Below are 20,018 nucleotides of genomic sequence, written 5' to 3' on the forward strand. Positions count from 1 at the left end.
GTGCCTCTCGCCTAATCTCTTCTCTATTTCCCTTCTCATGTCCGACCTTCGATCATCTTCGACGTTTCAGATACATAAAAATGTCATCGCCGCATTTAAACAACCTCATTATCGTCGGATGCATGCTGACCTACAGCAGTGTAATTTTCCTTGGGTTAGATTCGCAGCTGTCCAGCGTAACGGCATTTCCTTACATTTGCACCGCCAGAGCATGGCTACTGATGGCTGGTTTCTCCTTGGCCTTTGGTTCCATGTTCTCGAAAACATGGCGGGTACATTCGATCTTCACCGATGTTAAACTGAACAAGAAAGTGAGTGCTTCCTTGATCGCTTCTTCGCCTACTTTCCAACGTCTCTCTCTCTCTCTCTCTCTCTCTCTCTCTCTCTCTCTCTCTCTCGCTCTCTCTCTCTCGCTCTCTCTCGTTTAGGTGATCAAGGATTACCAGTTGTTCATGGTGGTCGGTGTACTGTTGGTTCTCGATTTGGGAATTATGACAACGTGGCAGGTGGCGGATCCATTTTACCGAGAAACGAAGCAAATGGAACCCTATGTAAGCTCAATGATCTCCATCGAGAAACGTAAGAAGGCGTAGACTGGAAGGGTGATGCGTTAACCACTTTCCCCATGCTTTCAGCCCCATCCCTTCAGCGAAGATATCATCATAATACCAGAAAACGAGTACTGTCAGAGTAACCGAATGACCATTTATTTAGGATGTATATACGCGTACAAAGGTGTCTTAATGGTAGGTAATGGTAAGCGAACGATCGATCCGAAAGACGACCATGACAGGACAAGACAGAACAGGACAGAACAGGACACGACTAAGAAAAGAAAAATACGCTGAGAAAGTTGAGCCGAGGCAAACGAGTCGTTTCGAGACGCGATTTTCACAATATTCCAGATATTCGGCGCTTTCTTGGCATGGGAGACCAGGCACGTCAGCATTCCAGCGCTGAACGACAGTAAATACGTCGGAATGAGCGTGTACAACGTCGTGATCATGTGCGTCACTGGAGCGGCCATAAGTTTTGTGTTGGCTGACAAACAAGACGCAATGTTTATAATGTTGGCGATATTCATTATATTTTGCAGCACCGCTACTCTCTGCTTGGTTTTCGTACCAAAGGTGTCTTCCTATTCCCTTCTCTACCTACCTCTTTCTCTCCAACCGTAAAACACTAACATTCTTTCCCCCTTGTCAGCTGATAGAACTGCGAAGAAATCCTCAAGGTGCGATAGACAAACGAATCAGAGCTACTCTCAGACCGATGTCGAAGACGCGAAGGGATTCGAGCATCAGCGAACTGGAGGAACGTCTGAAGGAAGCTACGCTGGCCAACCAAAAGTTCCGAAAACAATTGTTGGAGAAAGATTCCGAGCTACAGGTAAGTGAGTATGAACGAGGCGAGGAAACGAGACGCGTCGAGCAACACTTTCATCGTAGATGTTCCTGAGGAGGCTCGATGATCAAGCTGCGTCAAACACGCAAGAAGCGATGGACAGATTGACCGTTCCGAAACAAGAAGGGGCAGCGGTTAAGAAAGAGGGTAAGCAAACGAGGCGGCGATATTCGCTGTCTCGATATACCAATATGCGTTTCATTGATCATTTTATAGCAGGTCTCTCCATCACGACAGAGACCACGGACATTTCGGTGTCGATGTGCAGTCTAAATTCTACCACAATCTCTCAACCAGAGGCTGTCGAGTATACAAACGTAACCGCAAATGAACAGCAGCAGCAGCACACCAGCAAGTGCGTAGAAAGATCGTTGTGTCTTCGTTTCAATTCGAAACAATGCTCTAAACTATGGTATTCCCGAATTTCTTGATCTCAGGAAGAAGACATCCTTCTCCAAGGTACCAGCGATCGCGGTTGATAGCGAACGAGTCCCTCTGGTTCTTAAAACACAGGAAACAACGAAAGAGATCGTGGAAAACGCGTCAACAGCCCCACCTTCGGCCCTGAAGCACACGCAGGATGATTCTGGTCGACGGAGAAGTCGTTCCTCTGCTTCTGCCAGAGAAACCGAGCCCCTTCTCATCGATAGAAGTCCGGAGACGCGGCCACAAGCCGGAAAAACTAACGTCGAATTTGTACCCGAGATCGTCGAAGAGGGTGATGCTGTTATCCTCGAGGAAACGAAAATCCCCAGGCATGGAAAGCCCATCAGGTGCAAGGACGATCGTAATAGTAGGTCCAGACTTCCAACGCCTCCGCCAGCGAAGAACGTTTCCTTCGGTGAACTTCACGAGCAAAACTACCTTGAGCAGGCGATCCTTCCACCTCCATTGCAATTCGTACCCAAGCATCGACATTCCTGTAAGAAAAAACGATATCCCGTCAATTCTCTCATGTTACCATCACTACGGTGGTTACTGTTTTACCATCTTGACAGGTTCAGCGGCGAACGCATCCTCTCATCATTTGCTGAAAAGAAGATCGTCCGTGAAGAACAACGGGATGACTCATTCTCATCACGAGCTGTTCCAAACTCGAAGAACCAGCGTCCCAGCTAACTCCATCAGCTATATTTCAACGGAGAACGTGTCCAAGTCTGAGGCGACGGAAGTCTCCGGCTTCGACAAGTCTTACGTGATCAGTGAGTGTGGTCACAGGCGAGCGCTGCTCACTAGCACTGGCTATCGTTGCGAGAAACATCGCGCGATGCTCAACGGCTCGGCGGAGACACCACCCCCGGCGAGAAAGCACAGGAAGCACTATGACTCTCAGAACGCTAGTTCCCCGAGCGTGCCTGCGATGGTCAGCGCGAGCTATTCCGACACCGGTCAGCACTCTATTTGCAATTTTTTTTCCTCTTCTATTTCCGCCATGTTACAACTTGCATGTTCCGCGTTTACAGAAAAATACGAAGAATCCATGTCGACGATCATCCAGCGATCGGTGTCCGAGAAATCACGGGAGAAGTACCCGCGTTTACGTGGCGAAGGACAGGCGATGGTCGAATGCCGGCATCGCGCCGCTCGACGAATAAGAGAGTGCAGACGAACAGAGTCGAAGCTTAGGCAGCAGGCCCGCCTCGAGTATGTCCAGAGCACGCCAAATGTCGCTACTATTCACAACAACAAGTTCGCCAGTGCGAATCCTCGGGGGGGCGGAGGCAGCGGCGTGACCGCGACCACCGCTGCCTCCGAAGTAGCCGGTAGCAGTACAGACGTTGTTGGTGGCTCCACGGTCAACGTCTCAAAGATGTACAGTGCCGTCTCTGATGGCGAGTTGCTCGATCTGGCGATCCTGCCGATCTTTCAGAAGCTCCTCACGGAGAGGCACAAGAGTTCCTCCAGGGCCGGCTACGGCTCCAGCGTGGCCAGCTGTCCAAATATATCCATCAAATGCGACATCGTTGAATACCTTTAACGATCTTCCAACGATTAGTTTCAAATTTCACGCGGTGACCCCCCCCCCCCCCCCCCACACACACACACACACACACACACACACCATATAGGTATATATCTGTCCACGGCCTTTCTACCGCGTCGTCCGCCACCGGAAACCAAACCGCAGACATCCTACGCGAGCAAACAACTTTCCTCCTAGGATGCAAACAAATCACTTGCGAAATGCCGTTGCACGGGAAAGTTGTCGAATGTTGTTTTTTTCTACCGCAAACGAAACTATGTACAAACGAAACAGTCTGCACGGTGACGGTTTCTCTTCTAAACGTCTCTCAATTCTTGTCTCAATGAAGGGACAACAGCGTACACATAAACACACGACGGAGAAAACGGAGGACAGTCGCAGCGACGTATCCGTTCCGAAGTTGAGGATATCCCGTTTTTTATAACGAACTACACAGATCGTCGTAAGAAAAACATTGCATCGATCCTATTCGATATAAAAAAAAAAAAAGATAGCCAGTATCGAAACGAACGTAGAAAAAAAATGAAATGTTAGCGTATGCGTCTAATCTAACTTTGACCACTGTAAGTGTGCGTAATCCTTTTAAATAATTTTATAGCGTACGAAATTCGTGCTATCGCTGTTTAGCAGTTCGAAGAAGATAGACGTATGAGTCGAAAAGAGTTTGACCGTTTTATAGGATTTTCTCTTGCATTCCAGGGGGACGACATTTTTTTTCTTCTTTTCTTTTTTCTCACGTTACACCGTACTTCGTTTTCAACAAAATGAAAAAGGAAAGGAAAAAGAAGATATGAAAGGAGGAAATAAGACATCCACGTCTGTTAATTTTTGTCGCAATAATACGCGTTCGCGTTATATTAAGATTCATATTTAACGAACTTCTTGCCACTCTAACGACGTGATTCATTCTAAACAGATTGGTCTCGATCGTTCCGAGACAGCTCAAAACGCGTTCACGAGAAATATTAAACAAGAAGAAGCATACGATAAGCGTTCGCAATAAGCGGCTTTTAAAATAATTACATCCCCGTTGTCTAAAATTGTATTCACTTTTTCACAATAAACAGTCGACGTCTCTTTGTTAACGCGAAATATAACTCGATGCGAACAGTTTACGGGCGAGTTCTGAATGTGATATGCATGCCTAGCCAAAGAAAATCGTTAAAGTGCTGTTTTTTTTTCATTTCGTATCTCGAAAAGCCTACAATAAACGAAATGTCGAGAAGGAAAACCGTACTCTTTGAGAGCCTAATGCTCATTACAAGACCTTCATTATGTGGTTACGCGAGTCTTGTACATAACTATCGAAAATAAATGTCATGTTTACAGGTAAAAATAGGCATTTGTTATGTAACACGAATTATACCCGCCTCTTACTTCTTGAACGGTCATGATCGATTATTTGTAAGCACTCGTATCCCCTTTTGTTTTGTAACTTCGAAGCAACATGCTTGCCCCCAACTTTGTATGTCGTGTACTGTATTTGCCTGTCGTTTGCGAAACTTTGAAATCGAACCGTTGGAAACATTTCGATGACTTAATAAGTAATAAGTATGAGTCGATACTAACAGGTCAATTATATTAAATTTCATCAATAAAGTTGATTCACTCGTTTTACCACTTTAAAACTCCTTCAACGCAAAAATCAGCTACAAAATTCACGTCGTAATGCAACGCATGCTCTCGCTCACGACGTTTCCTTAGAAATAACAAACAAATTGCTTTCTTATCGATGGATATTATAAGTTCGTCAAATGACACTGTACAATATCATTATTAACTATACAAATCAAGATCAGTTTTCATCACAGGCATATAAACATACACACACACACACAACAAGAACACGCACACGCGCGCGCGCGTGTTCTCGACACAGTACAAAAGATAAACGTGCATTCTACGAATGATCGCAAAACCGTTTTGCATTGTCTACGTTCAACATAGTACGACATAGATTACTGTTAATGTAAAGTGAATAGAGTTTAATAAACCAAAGATTTGATACTGAACTACTCGATTAATTAAGCCTACATGATAATTCGATCGATGAAAATGTCGTACACCTGTACGAGAACATTCTGATTATCATTTATTGTGTATTGTACGTAAAAAGTAGTGGGGATCAGAGTTTTCGCCATCACCAATTATAATGTAGAATTGAAAATATCCTGAACTGCTACTGGTAGAAACGAGAACTTCGTGTAACCTAACCTCGTGTACATGAGATCATTCGCCTGCACGTTTATCAAATATATATTTATTTATAATTATGACGATAAGATAGTAATCCGTGTATCTTGAAAAATATCATTACCCAATTTATTCATATATACGTATATTGGTTAGGCTGACACATCGAATTACCGCGCATGTGCAAACAGCTTTGCAATATCAACTAATCCCCATTAGTTGGTACTACAGCAAATAAACGACTAGACAGTAATATTCTGACTAACATACGGAACAGAACGGTCACGAATTAAGACCGTTTTTAACTTAGAGATAATCATGTTACGACTATTGAGAAAAGTTCGATTGCCACGGTATTTTTCGACTGCTGCCAGACTGTTGCCAGAAAAAAATCCATCGATCCTCTATTCAGGAGTAAGTAACGTTCAGTACTATGCCCTTTATTTAGAGGAATTCTTATGAAATGCACTTTATGAAACTTATCCTTCTTAAAGAAAGGGGAGGGAGACGGAGAGGGAGAACGCATTGTTTCTCTATGAATATTATAATAATCGCTTATCTCTTACGTATAATGTTTTAGTGAAGAAACATATGCAGTAATATATTCGTTACGACAAGTGTCTTATCTGTTGTAAAATTGTTTCTAAACAGATTACACAGTTACATTTAATTTTCTAGAATTACTTAAAAATAAAATAAATTCGTTTCAATTTTTTCCCATTTGGTTAGCAAAAAATGAAACACGTGAATCAGTTGATAATGATGAGGTTTGCAATTTGCAATTTTTCAGACTTCGTACTTCTAATCTACACCATAATAAGAATAAAGGCTATCGACACAACCTTTTTCTATCGTTATCTGTCTGATATATGTATATTTACCTAACTAAAATAATGACTGTTTTTTTCTTGTCTTTACATAATATCTTGTAATGTTTCATTTTTATCGAGCCGGTGTCATCGTAGTTGCTTATTTAACATGCTTAATATTTTAGATTTTCATTGATAATGAATGGCACCGATCCAAGTCGGGAAAAACGTTTCCCACGGTTAACCCTACAACCGGTGAAACTATCACCGAGGTGCAGGAAGGCGATGTTGGTGACATCGATGTAGCGGTACACGCAGCAAATAAAGCTTTTAAGTTAGATTCACCATGGCGAACTATGGACGCTTCTCAACGCGGTGTATTGTTGAACAGGTTGGCCGACTTGATGGAACGTGATCGCACTTATCTCGCGGTAAACATTTCTCACAAGTACTACTTGAATTTTTTTCACGGCAGACATCGTTGTTAATAACTCGGAACTATTTTGCGCGACAGTCTTTGGAAACGTTAGATAATGGAAAACCATACGTCACAGCATACGAATTTGATGTACCTGCAAGCATTCAAACATTGAGGTATTTTGCGGGATGGTCGGACAAAAGCCACGGCAAAGTAATTCCCGTCGATGGAAAATATTTCGCCTACACGCGTCACGAACCCGTTGGTGTTTGTGGACAAATTATTCCGTGGAATTTCCCTCTTCTAATGATGGCTTGGAAACTAGGACCCGCTTTAGCTACTGGTAACGCATTTATTATAGTAAACAACAATCACATTTAATCATTTAGATAATGTTGCACCAGTGACTAATTACGTTTGCCGCTTATAGGAAATGTCATCATTTTGAAACCTGCCGAACAGACGCCATTAACAGCTTTATACGTGGCTCAATTAACCAAGGAAGCTGGATTTCCTAATGGAGTAATCAATGTCGTTCCTGGTTTTGGACAAGCCGGAGCTGCGCTGGTCGCTCATAATATGGTCCATAAAATAGCGTTCACCGGCTCAACTGAAGTTGGAAAGTTAATACAAAAGGATGCCGCAAACACCCTGAAAAGGACCACGTTAGAACTTGGTGGAAAATCTCCTAACATAATATTTAGGGATGCTGATCTCGACCATGCTGTAGAAACAGCTCATTTCGCTCTATTTTATAACATGGTACCACCATAACTATACTTCTCTTACCACTCTCGAACGAAACCTATTTGCGTAATTCACGTTCACTAATGTGTGCGCTGTATTTCCTTTTAGGGTCAGTGCTGTTGTGCCGGCTCGAGAACATTCGTCGAGGATAGTATTTATGATGAATTCGTGGAAAAAAGTGCTGCTCGTGCCAAATCTAGGGTCGTGGGTGATCCATTTGACGTGAACGTGGAGCAAGGTCCACAGGTATCGAATTCTCTCGTCAACGATACCGAAGCAAAAATGATACGTTTGTCAAAATTAAATCCAATTATTCGTTCTTCGTTAGATCGATGAGGAACAAACAAATAGAATTATATCTCTCATTGAAACTGGCAAAAAGCAAGGGGCAAAGCTTGTTTCTGGTGGCACGAGAGTTGGTGATAAAGGCTATTTTGTCGCGCCTACAGTGTTTGCTAACGTTACAGATGATATGACCATCGCTAAGGAAGAGGTGGATACGAACTTCTTTGATTATTTCCAAACGTAACAAGCCCACAAATCATTCCATGTAGCGCAATATCTAACGTTCCTTACAGATCTTCGGACCGGTTCAACAAATTCTAAAATTCAGCAGCTTAAACGAAGTTATCAAGCGTGCTAACGCTACTGATTACGGATTGGCGGCAGCAGTTTTCACAAAGGACATCGACAAAGCAAATCATGTCATACAGGGACTTCGAGCAGGCACCGTATGGTAATGTTATCTTAATATTCAGACATCACCTTTTCTAATCAGCCTAAATAAAAAAAAAGAAAAAGTAACTTTTCTTTCATTCCTTATTTTTTACAACATATTACAGGGTTAACACGTATAACGTTCTAACGCCTCAAGTACCATTTGGAGGATATAAAATGTCTGGACACGGAAGAGAACTCGGAGAATACGGCCTCCAAGCATATACCGAAATCAAGAGTGTAATCGTTAAAGTTAATCAAAAAAATAGTTAGAACAATTACATTTCAATTTTCTTCCATTTCTCGTGAAAATTAGTAAGATTTTTTTTCATTTTTCTACTGTATGTATCTGTCACGATACGCTCAATTAAATATTGAAAATATAAAAAACAATATAAAATAAGTGTCTTTTTGCACACTTGCTACATGCCAAAAAAAAAGCAAGAAAAAAGGAGGACGAGTATTTTAAGTACTACTGTATTTTTCTATAATTTGTATTGTTGAATGAAATGTGATACTTTAGAATTAAAGGAACAATATATGTTGACATAATCTCGTCAAATCTTATTATAGAAATTACAAAAATATAATTAATAAATAATTTAATCCTTTTAAATCCGCTAGTTAATGAAAGTTTCAACGCTTCTAACACTTACGGAACACAAATCTATGTATACTGGAAAGTTATTGCACACCGTCACATGCTCCCTAAGTATACTCGCACATATGACCGCAGCCTGTAGGGCACTGTCTATTACAACTGAACCACTCGTTCATATGGACAACGTGACCACCGTGTGTACATCCCTGACACCATGCGTAAATTCCTCGCACAACCTGTCGAACATACAAACAGTAAAACGCGTCAGAACAAATGCGATGGACAAAGATTAAGTACCTCACCTGATGACAAACGGAACAGAGAGCGTGGTGAGAGGAATCGCATCGATCGCAAAACCATGCTGCTCTTTGCGACGGTTTTGTACAAGCAAAACAACACGCGTGTATTACAGTTGATTGCTGATTTAATTGCGATACAGATGGAATCCAGACCGATTGAATAATCTGTCAACATAAACCGATTGTTATACTACTTGATCGTCCAAGTGATTTCAATATATTGTAGTTCATTCACTAACCTGGGTTGCCACGTTCCAGAGTTTAAATCTTGCAAGCATATCCAAGTATTCTAATATCCAATGTTCTTGAACGGCCGTTTCAATGTTCAAGTTTTTTCGTTTTTCTCCCAACGCGATAAGAATCGACGCAGAAGTCTGTATATCTCTGAGAGCCGCATGATGCTTCAAAGCCTCTTCGATCAAGTTCGTGGGATCCCAAAACTGCGGTTTAGGTATATTCGAGACTATTAATTGACTCGGTTGATCTTCGATCATTAACGAAGCACAATCTTCGTTAATGTCCGGGGGATGATTCGGAAATTGTTCCGGCGGCGGTGATCTGTCCTTTATCTCGTGTCTCAAAGGGAATGCCTCTTTGGATAACGTCCAATCGTTATCGTTATTTATCATATTATTCATATAACTGGAAGTGTATTCCATCGTCATGGGTTCAAATTCGCTTTCTCCAAATAAGAAATCTCCTTTAGATGGTCCTTTGTGATCAATAAATGCTCGTTTGTAACTGAATATTTTCAGACGAAAATAGACAATGTCAATATACCAAGTACATTCAACATCGTAACATTTTAAATCGATTAGTTATCGTCAACGCTACCTAGGTAACATAGACCCTATAGAATGTTGATTTTCCGGCGTCTCATCTGTTTCCGTCTCATCATCACCTCCACTAGTTGCGCCCGTTACTTCTCCTTGCAATGATTTCACATCGTTCTCATGCGCTGAGAGAAAATATTTTCAAATATCATCGTTACAATTCTAATATAACACCCGAAGGGATCTTTATATGCGAGATTACCTGCATTCGATTGTTCTAGACCAGGTCCCATTGTAATTTGTGCTAAGTTTAATGTATTCACTATATCTTCCTTGGAAGCAGTTGGAGGAGTTTTTAAAATAGATCCCATTGGATTTGCGTATAAAGTTTTTATAATATTCCACACAGTACTGATCTGGTTAAAGTTGATTTTTATATATTAATAGGAATATTGTATTTTAATAGAATAATACGATCAACGAGTAAACTGTAATGATATATAAATTTCAACGATTACACACATCATTTCTACCGGCATTTCTGGCAACAGTGGCATTATGATCGCAAATGTCATTTAATCTTCCAGAAAGTAAATAACCTTCTGCACAAGCTTTAAACCACTGTGGTTCCCGTGGCATGTTTATGGCAAATCTGTGCATCACGCTAGACGCCATACAAAACGTATCATTTGTTGCGGGTGTTTTTCTATTAATAAAATTCGACATGTTAGCAACGACGATATCGTCAAAGAAGAGCCAATTTAAGCAACGAATTCATCAACCTCATTATGTTAGTCAGTTGTTTCATTGTAGTTGTAACGTGGACATTTACTTTACAAGCATACGCAATATCACCTTTCGGATTTAACGCCATGCCCTGCGGATTCGCTTTACTCGCGGGTCTAGTAGCATCTTTAAACACATGGTGATACAGTGTACAGTCCTGCACGAACAATGCATTATTAACGCCGCGCAACAATATAGAAAATATTTTACAATAAGCGTTAATTATGACGCTGCTATTACCTTGCTAGTTGATAAAAAAGATTGTGAATTACCCCTCCATGCAACACCAGTTGCAACATCTTCATGTTCGTTAAAACTTGCAAAAGGTATGTATGGTCTACGAATATCCCACACATTTATACTACAATCTACCACAAGAGCACAACTGGATATATGATATTTTCTTTGAGGTCTCCATTTTATGTGACCTACAGATGCTATTGTATGTATTACATAATCACAACTCGGTTTACCTAATAAGTCCCAAACCTATGTACAACATTTTACACGTATGAAGTCTTAACAACAAAAAAAAAAAGAAAGAAAACAACATCCTTGAATTTTTAATTAAACACTTTTCTATTTAAAATAATATGAATAACATAAGATTACCTTGATGGTTTTATCTCTGGAAGCAGTTGCAAGCCAAGTGGTTTCAGGGTGCCAATCACAAGCAAATATAGGACCGCTATGAGCAGTAAAATGTTGAAAGTAACGGTCTGGTTTACGTAAATCCCACTGTTGGACATGCCCATTTTCAGAGACAGCAGCAAAAGTATGAGGTGAATGAGGACAAAATTGTACATCTCGTACTGATTCTGTATTGCTGCAATTAATAATGCTTTATTAACAATGCATGTGTTTAAACATTTTCAAACTATATACCTATAAAAGGTTCTAGTAGCTTCTTGTATTCTTAAATCAAAACACTTCATTGTACCATCTTGAGAGCCAGATATTAACCACATAGGTTCTGTCATATGAAAGCTTACTTTATTTACAGTTCTCTTATGATCAATAAAAACATGTTCCTGTTTGGATCTACATGATTTATTTAAATTCCACACTACTACTGCACCATTTGTGGCAGCAGTTGCTAATATATGATCTAGAAAATACATATATTTATTTTTTTGTATAAGTATAAATCAGAAAAGTAGTGTTCCTCATACTACCAACTTACCATCAATGAGATTCCAAGCAACATCATTACAAGAAAAATTCAAATTTAAATTTTTTCCGACACGCAAATTACAAGCTTCTTCAAATCTATCTTCTAATAAAGTAAATATTTTGAAAACTGTAATGCAGAATAATGTATCATCCATTAATTATTTACCAATCTTAATTAATTGTTCTATTATTAAGAGATTAATTTTACACTATTAAATAGCTTACCATTACGTCCTGCTATAACTACTTGACTATTTTCTTTGTTGAGTGCCAATGCATTTGCCGGACCTTCTTGAGTAATGCACACAGTTTTGGAAATCATAATGAAATTCTTTGAAAACTAACAGATTACAGTGAATGTTAAATTTGTCAAGCACACTATACTTCGTATAAATAATTATTACTAATTTTTACAATACTAAATACTATTTTCTCATAAACAGTATCACAATCTCCTATCTCAGTACACAAAGGAAGTATCCAAGTACATTAATAAACTTATTAATGATAATAACACCGACATAAAATGTAATTTTGTTTTGTTCTAATACGTTTCTTTTATTACTACATTTTATTAAATTCAGATTAATCCAAATTACACATTCGAAAATATTTAAACATATCATAGAACGCACTAAGCACAGAATGTTTTGTAAATACACATTCTTATTCTTCTTTACAATAAACAAGAGTGGTAACTCTAATGGTAGAATATGTAACATGATACTATCGAATAATAGTAGCTAGATACAATAAAAATTATTGTTTTGCACGATTAAACTTCGTTGTTCTGTTTTGCTGGCGTGATAAAAGTAAACTTGACAATGTAATTTAACATAGTGATAAATAGGAATATTAACTTAAAAATAGTAAAAGTTTTGTCTTTCTTAGTGTTGTTACGTTGGTTCTTGGGGAATTTGACGAAATAGTCGCCCGTGGAGCACTGAAGTACTCTGCTCACGATGATTTTAGGAAGTTAAATGAATAAGGAAAACTAACGTTGAAACTTTTAATAAACTAATAAATAACTTGACTGGAACAATAATTAACGAAATGTTTAACTATAACTTTATTACGAGATAATACGTCTGAGATCTTTGAACGAAGAAAATTGAATTGCCTCTTCAGGCGTCGTTGACTATTATTTATAATGTTTACAAGCTTTTGTTAAAACAATCGTCACCAATTAAACTAAGGGTTTTGTATAAAGTTATCTAAGGAAGAATTTGATTAGTTCTAAACATTTGTTTATTAATACATATTTGCTTTAAAGCGAGTGTTTTACACCTCAGCAATGCTTTGTCCATAGCGACGACGATAAATATTGATTTTAACGAGCGATTGCAAATAGCAATCGATGAGATTTACTGTACACTGTATGTACTTGTTTTGGGTTCTTTTGTTCATTGCTTCGGCTACACCGCTGTACAATTTGAATTTGGCGCGCTTTAACATTCACACTTCGAGGCGCCACATGACACCAGATGCAGACCGCCCTAAAGCCACGTTCATGGGCATGCACGACGAGCGATTAAAACTACGTTCACGCGATAGCGTAACAGTATGTTATGCTATTGAATGAACGTAGTTTTAATCGCTCGTCGTGCACGCCCGTGAATACGGCTTTAGGACGATCTGAATTTGGTGTCGTATGGCGCCCCGTAGTGTGTATGTGTGTTAAAGCGCGCCAAGTTCGGGTTGTGCAGCGGTGTAGCTGAAGCAATAAACAAATAATGAGAACCAATCAAATCCATCCGCAAAAAAAACGTTATATAGAATCTTTAATTTGATTGGAGACTTTTGTAAGATAAAGGCATGTAAGATGATGAAATCAACGATGCCTGACGATTTATTCGATTTTCCTCGTTCAAAGAGCTCAGACGTATTATCTTGTAATAAAGTTATAATTAAACATTTTACTTATTCTTGTTCCAATCAAGTTATTTATTGGTTTATTAACAGTTTCAACATTGGATTTTTCCGTATTCATTAACTTTCTTAAACTATCGTGTTTTGAGGTGTTTTGGCGCTCTACGTGCGCAAATTCCATCAAATTCCCCAAGAACCCACGCAACAGTATTAAAAGGGAGCGCTCTCAAACAAGAAATATACTTGCGTCACATTTTATTGAGAGTTCCAAATCTGTTATTCTACTTGTTTATGCAATATTGTATATAACATCGTTACATACGTCAAAAATCGATTTCAAGCGTGGTCTTCAAAAACTGTTCGAATTATTGCAACAAGTTGCAGTTAATAGTTACAGGTGTGCCGAACGAATTAAAATCGGCAATGCGTCTTTGTCAATAAAATTAATAGCTTATAAATTGTTAAACAGAAATTGTAAAGTATTAGTTTAGAAAATCAAATACTGTCAATAAAATTATATTTAATTTTGATTGCAATTAAATCAATCGATGAATATTATGTACTTTAAATAATAAAACACAATTCACTTTTACATCCTGTTTAATTTTTGCCAAATAATCAAAGAGTTAAAGACGTTCTATTTAAAATGCCTTGTGTTTTATTCAATTTATCAATCAGTCACTAATTTACATAATTATCATTATTGTTCTAAATCCTTTAAAATAATTATATAAATGTAATTTTTCGAAAGTACATGATCTATTGTTCTATAAACTAGTGAAAGTTTATCTAAAATGCTTCACTTTAAGTAATACAAGGTCAATCGTGGCAGTTGAATCAATCTTTAGGAATGTAAGCACAAGTAGTTGTAGAAATCGAAATAGCCAGTTGATTTATAGATATCGCGATAACACAGCTCTAGGCTATCATTCGGGAGTGACACTACTTTAACGTATATAAATACAAATGGGTGGAAATAATTGTAAAGGACTTCTTCCAGGAAGTTCTAGTGCCACGCCAGGCAAATCGCCAAAGGCAGGTGCGAACTACATTTCTCTTCTTATTAAACTTCAGTGTATTTATAATTATATGTTCAACAATACGCATTTAACAATATATTAATAACCCCTGTTAATATTCCGATATCGAATAAATGTTTGAGGATTTTAATAAGGCTTTATGAGGAAAGTTGTTTTATATAAATTTAATTTAATTATAATATATGCATATATATAAACACACCACATATACATACGTAAGAATATTCAAAATATGTAATTGCTACATAAAAGTAACATTCTTCTATGAAACGCAATAAACGTTACTGTCGATCGATTTCTGTTATTCCTTGATAAATGGTTACTATCGGCACGTGACATATGGAAGTTTCGTTTTCTTTTTCGTTATTGTTATGCTTTATCTATCAACCTGTTTTCTTACTGATAGATATTATTCGAAAATATAAACAATAATTAAAGCATTCATTGAAATATAAATTCGGTCTATTAAATTGATTGACGTGCGCGACAAAATATAATGCGTACAAGTTACACGTATGTATGTACATACGTATATATAGCTTCCGTATGGTTTTAGTACATTTCTTTTTGGGATAATTCAAATTTTCTTTGATAAAAATCCAGTATCGAAACTAAGAACTACTCGTACTATGAGTAATTGGTAAAGATTCGTACAACAAAATGAGTAATTACGACGAATAATAGTACAAGGTTCTGAGAGTATGCGCTTGTACACTGCGAGACATTGCATGCGATTAACGTATAATACAATTTTTAATGTTCGTTTAAAGATAAATAACGGAAGAATGTCAAAATTACAATCAGAAAGGAAGATTCATACTTGCAGTGAGTGTAACAAAACACCGGAAGGTATTAGGCGAGCATTTAATAATGCACAATGTTGTTGTAGTTGTGAGTTATAGGCTTGACGTGATCGATTTAATTTACTATAATGCACAATTACTTAATATTCGCATTCACTTTATAATGAAAAACATTTATCAAACTAAAAAGTTCAATAAGTTTAAATAAAAAAATGGAGGAAAGAAAGAAATTGAAACATGAAAAATTTTAACTAGATAATTGAATGCATATCAAGGATACTTTGTATTTACTTATGTAGGTAAGCCAGAAAAGTTTGATTACATTGAAGATGTGGTGTGTAAGGAAACTGATATCAAAGAAAATGAAATGAAACTATTGCCACTTGGAGAAGATGGAGGAAAAATTTTGTTAATTAAACAAAAAGGAGAATTGCATGCTATTGGTACAAAATGTACTCATTATGGGGCTTTGCTCCATACAGGAGCATTGGGAGATGGAAGGATAAGATGTCCATGGCATGGTGCATGTTTTAATATTAAAACAGGAGATATAGAAGATTATCCAGGATTGAATTCCTTACCTTGCTATCAGGTAATTCAAGAAGTACATAAATTAACTTTTGTTAATAATAAATGTTGTTTATTCAAACAGGTAAATGTAGATGAGAATGGTCTTGTGCGTGTGAAAGCAAAACGTAAAGATTTAGATTCCAGTAGAAGGGTAAAAAAAATGTGGAAACAGGATGTTAATAATAATACTACTGTTGTAATAGTTGGAGGTGGACCAGCAGCTGCAACTTGTGCAGAAAGTTTAAGACAAGAAGCTTTTACAGGAAAGATTATTATGATTTCTAAGGAAAATGCATTACCATACGATAGAGTAAAAGTATCAAAAACTTTTGATATAAATATAGAGCAAGCAGCTTTGAGACCACAATCATTTTACAATGAACACAAAATTGAAACAAATCTGGGTGTAGAAGCTATAGGTAGGAAAATTAACGTAAAATTCTTAATATCCTTTATATAATTCAATCAAGTTCTATAGCAAAATCTATTACAGGACTGAATACAGATCAAAATGTTGTTCAGTTGAGTAATAATGAAAAATTAACATACAACTATTTATTTATTTGTACTGGAAGTAAGGCTAGAGTGCTTAATATACCTGGTGTTGATTTATCCAACATTCATGTATTAAGAAGTTACACTGACTCTCATGCTATAAACTCAAAACTATTAGCAGACAAACATGTTATAATATTTGGATTAGGCTTTATTGGTATGGAAGCTGCTGCTTTTTGCATTAACAAATGCGCATCTGTTACCGTGATAGGTAGAGGCACAGTACCTTTAGAAGCAGTTTTTGGAAGAGAAATTGGTAATAGGATCAGGCAACAGTTTGAAGAAAAAGGTACTATTTTACTGTGCGATTTGATTCATATTAGATTGGACAAAAGATAATTAAATATTTTTTTCAAGGTGTCAAATTTATATTTGGACGTAAAATTGAACAATTTATTGCAAAAGAAGAAGAAGAGAAAGAAAAGAAAATGAAAAAGAAGGGTGAAGAAAGTGCAGTAGGTAGAATTGTACTTACTGATGGTGAAATTCTTCCAGCTGATATAGTAATTATTGGAATTGGATCTACATTTTATACAGATTGGTTAAAAGATTCCTCCATTAAAATGTTAGAAGATGGCAGTATTGCAGTGGATAAGGTACAATGATACGCGACAGTAGAATAATTAGAAGTATCAATTGTAAAAAAAGTAACATTCTACATTTAACTTTAGTATTTGAAAACAAACGTGGAAAATGTATATGCTGGCGGTGACATAGCATATGCGCCATTATTTGGTTCCGATAATATTTCCGCTGCGATAGGTCACTATTCGTTAGCGCATTATCATGGTAAAATAGCAGCATTAAATATATGCGCTAAAAGTACAGCTTTAAATACTGTACCATTCTTTTGGACAACATTGTTCGGAAAGAGTTACCGCTACGCGGGTATGTAAATATTTCAGTATTAATGGAAAAATGACGCCTTTCATTATAATTATAATAAAATTTTCAGGATATGGGAAACCAGAGAAAATAAGAATTTATGGTTCTTTGGAGAATTTGGAATTTTTTGCATATTATATTAAAGATGGTAAAATAATTGCAATAAGCAGTGTTGGAGCAGATCCTGTTGTATCAGATTTTGCAAATTTCCTGTATGAAGGAAAGACATTGACAGAAGCAGAAATAAATAAAGATCCATTTGGTTGGATAAAAAACAAACCAAAAGATTTACAGGAAAGATTTCAAAATGAATTAATGAATTAGAAGCATTTAATGATGAAAATTGAAAAGGAAAAGTACTGGTTTTATTCTAAGATTCCAAATGTTATATTTTACAATATACTTCTGTATTTTTAAAATGTATGAATTTTGTCACAAGAATTTTGATTTTTCTATTAGTACTTGGAGAAAAAGAGAGAAAAAAAATAAGTGTCTCAAGCAAGGAGGAATACCATGCTTAATTTTAATGTTTATATTGTATACAACAGATTTTTATTTTATATAATTATTTATTTTGATCGCATCGAACCAATGAAGTATTGTAACTATTTATAAAATAAACTAATCCCAAGCTTCATTTATAGTTAAATAATTCAACCTATCAGCAGCAGTAACTCTTCGATTAAATTTCTCGTTCGTTTCTTCTCGCCACGTGTTCAGTAGGCTGAACATCTTTGCTTTTTTAATTTCTTTCATATGACCATGAGATTGTTCAGCCGTAAGATAAGGATGCCTCAGAAGTAACATATTTTTATCTTCTCTCTCAAGGTCCTTTTTAAATTCTACGATATCCTTTAAGGTGGGCTGCTTAATTTTGCCATATTTCCTGCATTGAATATGAGCCTTGTACACCATAAATCCTGTTGTTTATATATAGTAATGTGTAATAAACATAACCTTAATTCGCAATATTACAGATAACAGTTACATATACTTGGTTGAAGTTCTCAGGAATTTAACTGCGTTAAAAGTTTATTTCTTTACACCATATTTATATCTACTGTCACATCATTGTGTAAAAAAGTAATTAAAACTGAAGGAATGACTAAAGCATAACCTTTAAACTTGACCAGAATGCAAGGGTTATTTGTACGTACCCACGGAATCTATATGGAATGTTATGAACTTTATAGAGAAGTATACTCGTGATACGCATCCCGATAAAATTTTTGTTCTTCTTAATGATACGTGTAATTCTTGATTCGAAGTACGTCTAGAACCTCCAACGTATGCACAGTCTGAGGAGACACCAAATGGTGAATGATTCTGTTTCTCCACACAACGCGATGCGATTGGCCGAATCACTTTAAACTGGTTAAAATTATTGTAAATTTGAAATTTAAACGGTATATCGTCTTCTACTCCTTAAATTGCCTTTTACGTAATTATGTTAATAAACGACACTTTGATTAATCCATTATTTGTAAAAAATTTGTTGATTATTCGTAAATGCAAAAATATGAAGAGTAAAAATTGAAGTATGAAAAAGGGTTTGGTAAAGATTAGTAAATAGTAATTCCATGAAAGAATTGATCTATTTGATAGCATTTCAAATTTAAGACAAAAAGAAAAGGTGATATTCTTATAATTAATAACAAACACGTTGTCAAATTACGAAGAAGGTTCACACATTCGAATCCGCGCTTATACGCGAGGCTTTTGGTTTCTCATCACCATTGTTTTCTCGTATGTGTCGTCCGCCTGTCTCTCTCTCTCTCTCTCTCTCTCTCTCTCTCTCTCTCTCTCTCTCTCTCTCTATCTGTCTTCCCCCTCTCTCCCCCCTCTCTAGCACCATTCTGTCACTTCTTACTCATCTCTCTTTCAATTATATATTCGTATTCGTTAATATTATATTTGCACTCCTATTCTCACTATTCTTTCGTATTCGAACAAGATCGTATTTATTCGATTTTAATCGGTAAATGATTCATAAAACGAAACAAAAAGTAGACGCAAGGGCAGGCAGGCAGACAGACAGACAGACGGGCAGACAGACAGACGGACAGACAGACAGACAGACAGACAGACAGATAGGCGAGCAGATAAACTACACGGACAAATGGTGGACTACACTATCCAATAACTGTGGCTTTCCTTTGAATTTCACGATATACGCGCGATAAATCCCTCTGTTTCATATATAAATTGAATTTGAAATCCGTTCTATTCCGACACCCTGATTCAACCCCGAAAGCGGGGTTGCACTCGCGCACACGCATCGTATGGCATTAATTTTCTCTTCTCGTTCCCCTTTCGCTCTCGAACATACATATCTCGCGATAATGTTCGCCGTTTGAACACTTTTTGTTTCTATCATATTGTAGGGGAAGCT

At 37.2% G+C, this 20,018-nt stretch overlaps 5 protein-coding genes across 5 annotated transcripts in view; 3 read left to right on the forward strand and 2 right to left on the reverse strand.

The window, feature by feature from the left end:
• The window catches only part of LOC108575842 (gamma-aminobutyric acid type B receptor subunit 2), a 68,816-nt gene extending 65,392 nt beyond the window's left edge, over positions 1–3,424 (forward strand). The window contains exons 9-18 of the mRNA XM_017938753.1: positions 71–311; positions 429–551; positions 636–746; positions 906–1,130; positions 1,207–1,389; positions 1,449–1,551; positions 1,624–1,759; positions 1,842–2,326; positions 2,403–2,792; positions 2,868–3,424. Coding sequence (XP_017794242.1) covers positions 71–311; positions 429–551; positions 636–746; positions 906–1,130; positions 1,207–1,389; positions 1,449–1,551; positions 1,624–1,759; positions 1,842–2,326; positions 2,403–2,792; positions 2,868–3,382 — 2,512 coding nt within the window. The 3' untranslated portion in view covers positions 3,383–3,424. The remainder of the gene's footprint in view (positions 1–70; positions 312–428; positions 552–635; positions 747–905; positions 1,131–1,206; positions 1,390–1,448; positions 1,552–1,623; positions 1,760–1,841; positions 2,327–2,402; positions 2,793–2,867) is intronic.
• A 2,265-nt stretch (positions 3,425–5,689) lies between these two features.
• Positions 5,690–8,545, forward strand: LOC108575860 (aldehyde dehydrogenase, mitochondrial). The gene is made up of 8 exons (XM_017938777.1): positions 5,690–5,995; positions 6,576–6,821; positions 6,905–7,151; positions 7,239–7,570; positions 7,664–7,801; positions 7,884–8,048; positions 8,134–8,291; positions 8,398–8,545. Exons 1-8 carry the CDS (start codon positions 5,900–5,902, stop codon positions 8,543–8,545), a joined length of 1,530 nt encoding a protein of 509 aa, XP_017794266.1. The 5' UTR covers positions 5,690–5,899.
• LOC108575850 (WD repeat-containing protein 24) lies at positions 8,318–12,226 on the reverse strand. Its single transcript, XM_017938766.1, has 13 exons — positions 12,130–12,226; positions 11,915–12,031; positions 11,617–11,839; positions 11,344–11,557; positions 10,972–11,220; positions 10,728–10,888; positions 10,468–10,651; positions 10,208–10,361; positions 10,007–10,130; positions 9,412–9,913; positions 9,176–9,337; positions 8,929–9,109; positions 8,318–8,334 (listed from the first exon to the last, which is right to left on the reverse strand). The coding sequence occupies exons 1-12, from the start codon at positions 12,224–12,226 to the stop codon at positions 8,981–8,983; spliced, it is 2,316 nt and encodes a 771-aa protein (XP_017794255.1). The 3' UTR covers positions 8,318–8,334; positions 8,929–8,980.
• Positions 12,227–14,630: 2,404 nt separating this feature from the next.
• LOC108575218 (apoptosis-inducing factor 3) lies at positions 14,631–17,950 on the forward strand. The gene is made up of 7 exons (XM_017937962.1): positions 14,631–14,812; positions 15,916–16,208; positions 16,269–16,605; positions 16,680–17,030; positions 17,099–17,337; positions 17,413–17,629; positions 17,697–17,950. The coding sequence occupies exons 1-7, from the start codon at positions 14,740–14,742 to the stop codon at positions 17,948–17,950; spliced, it is 1,764 nt and encodes a 587-aa protein (XP_017793451.1). The 5' UTR covers positions 14,631–14,739.
• Positions 17,951–18,209: 259 nt separating this feature from the next.
• On the reverse strand, positions 18,210–18,931 carry LOC108575805. The gene is made up of 2 exons (XM_017938705.1): positions 18,784–18,931; positions 18,210–18,512 (listed from the first exon to the last, which is right to left on the reverse strand). The coding sequence occupies exons 1-2, from the start codon at positions 18,840–18,842 to the stop codon at positions 18,248–18,250; spliced, it is 324 nt and encodes a 107-aa protein (XP_017794194.1). The 5' UTR covers positions 18,843–18,931; the 3' UTR covers positions 18,210–18,247.
• Positions 18,932–20,018: the final 1,087 nt, after the last annotated feature.

Source organism: Habropoda laboriosa, unplaced genomic scaffold (assembly GCF_001263275.1).
Source record: "Habropoda laboriosa isolate 0110345459 unplaced genomic scaffold, ASM126327v1 scaffold18, whole genome shotgun sequence".
NCBI lineage: Eukaryota > Metazoa > Arthropoda > Insecta > Hymenoptera > Apidae > Habropoda > Habropoda laboriosa.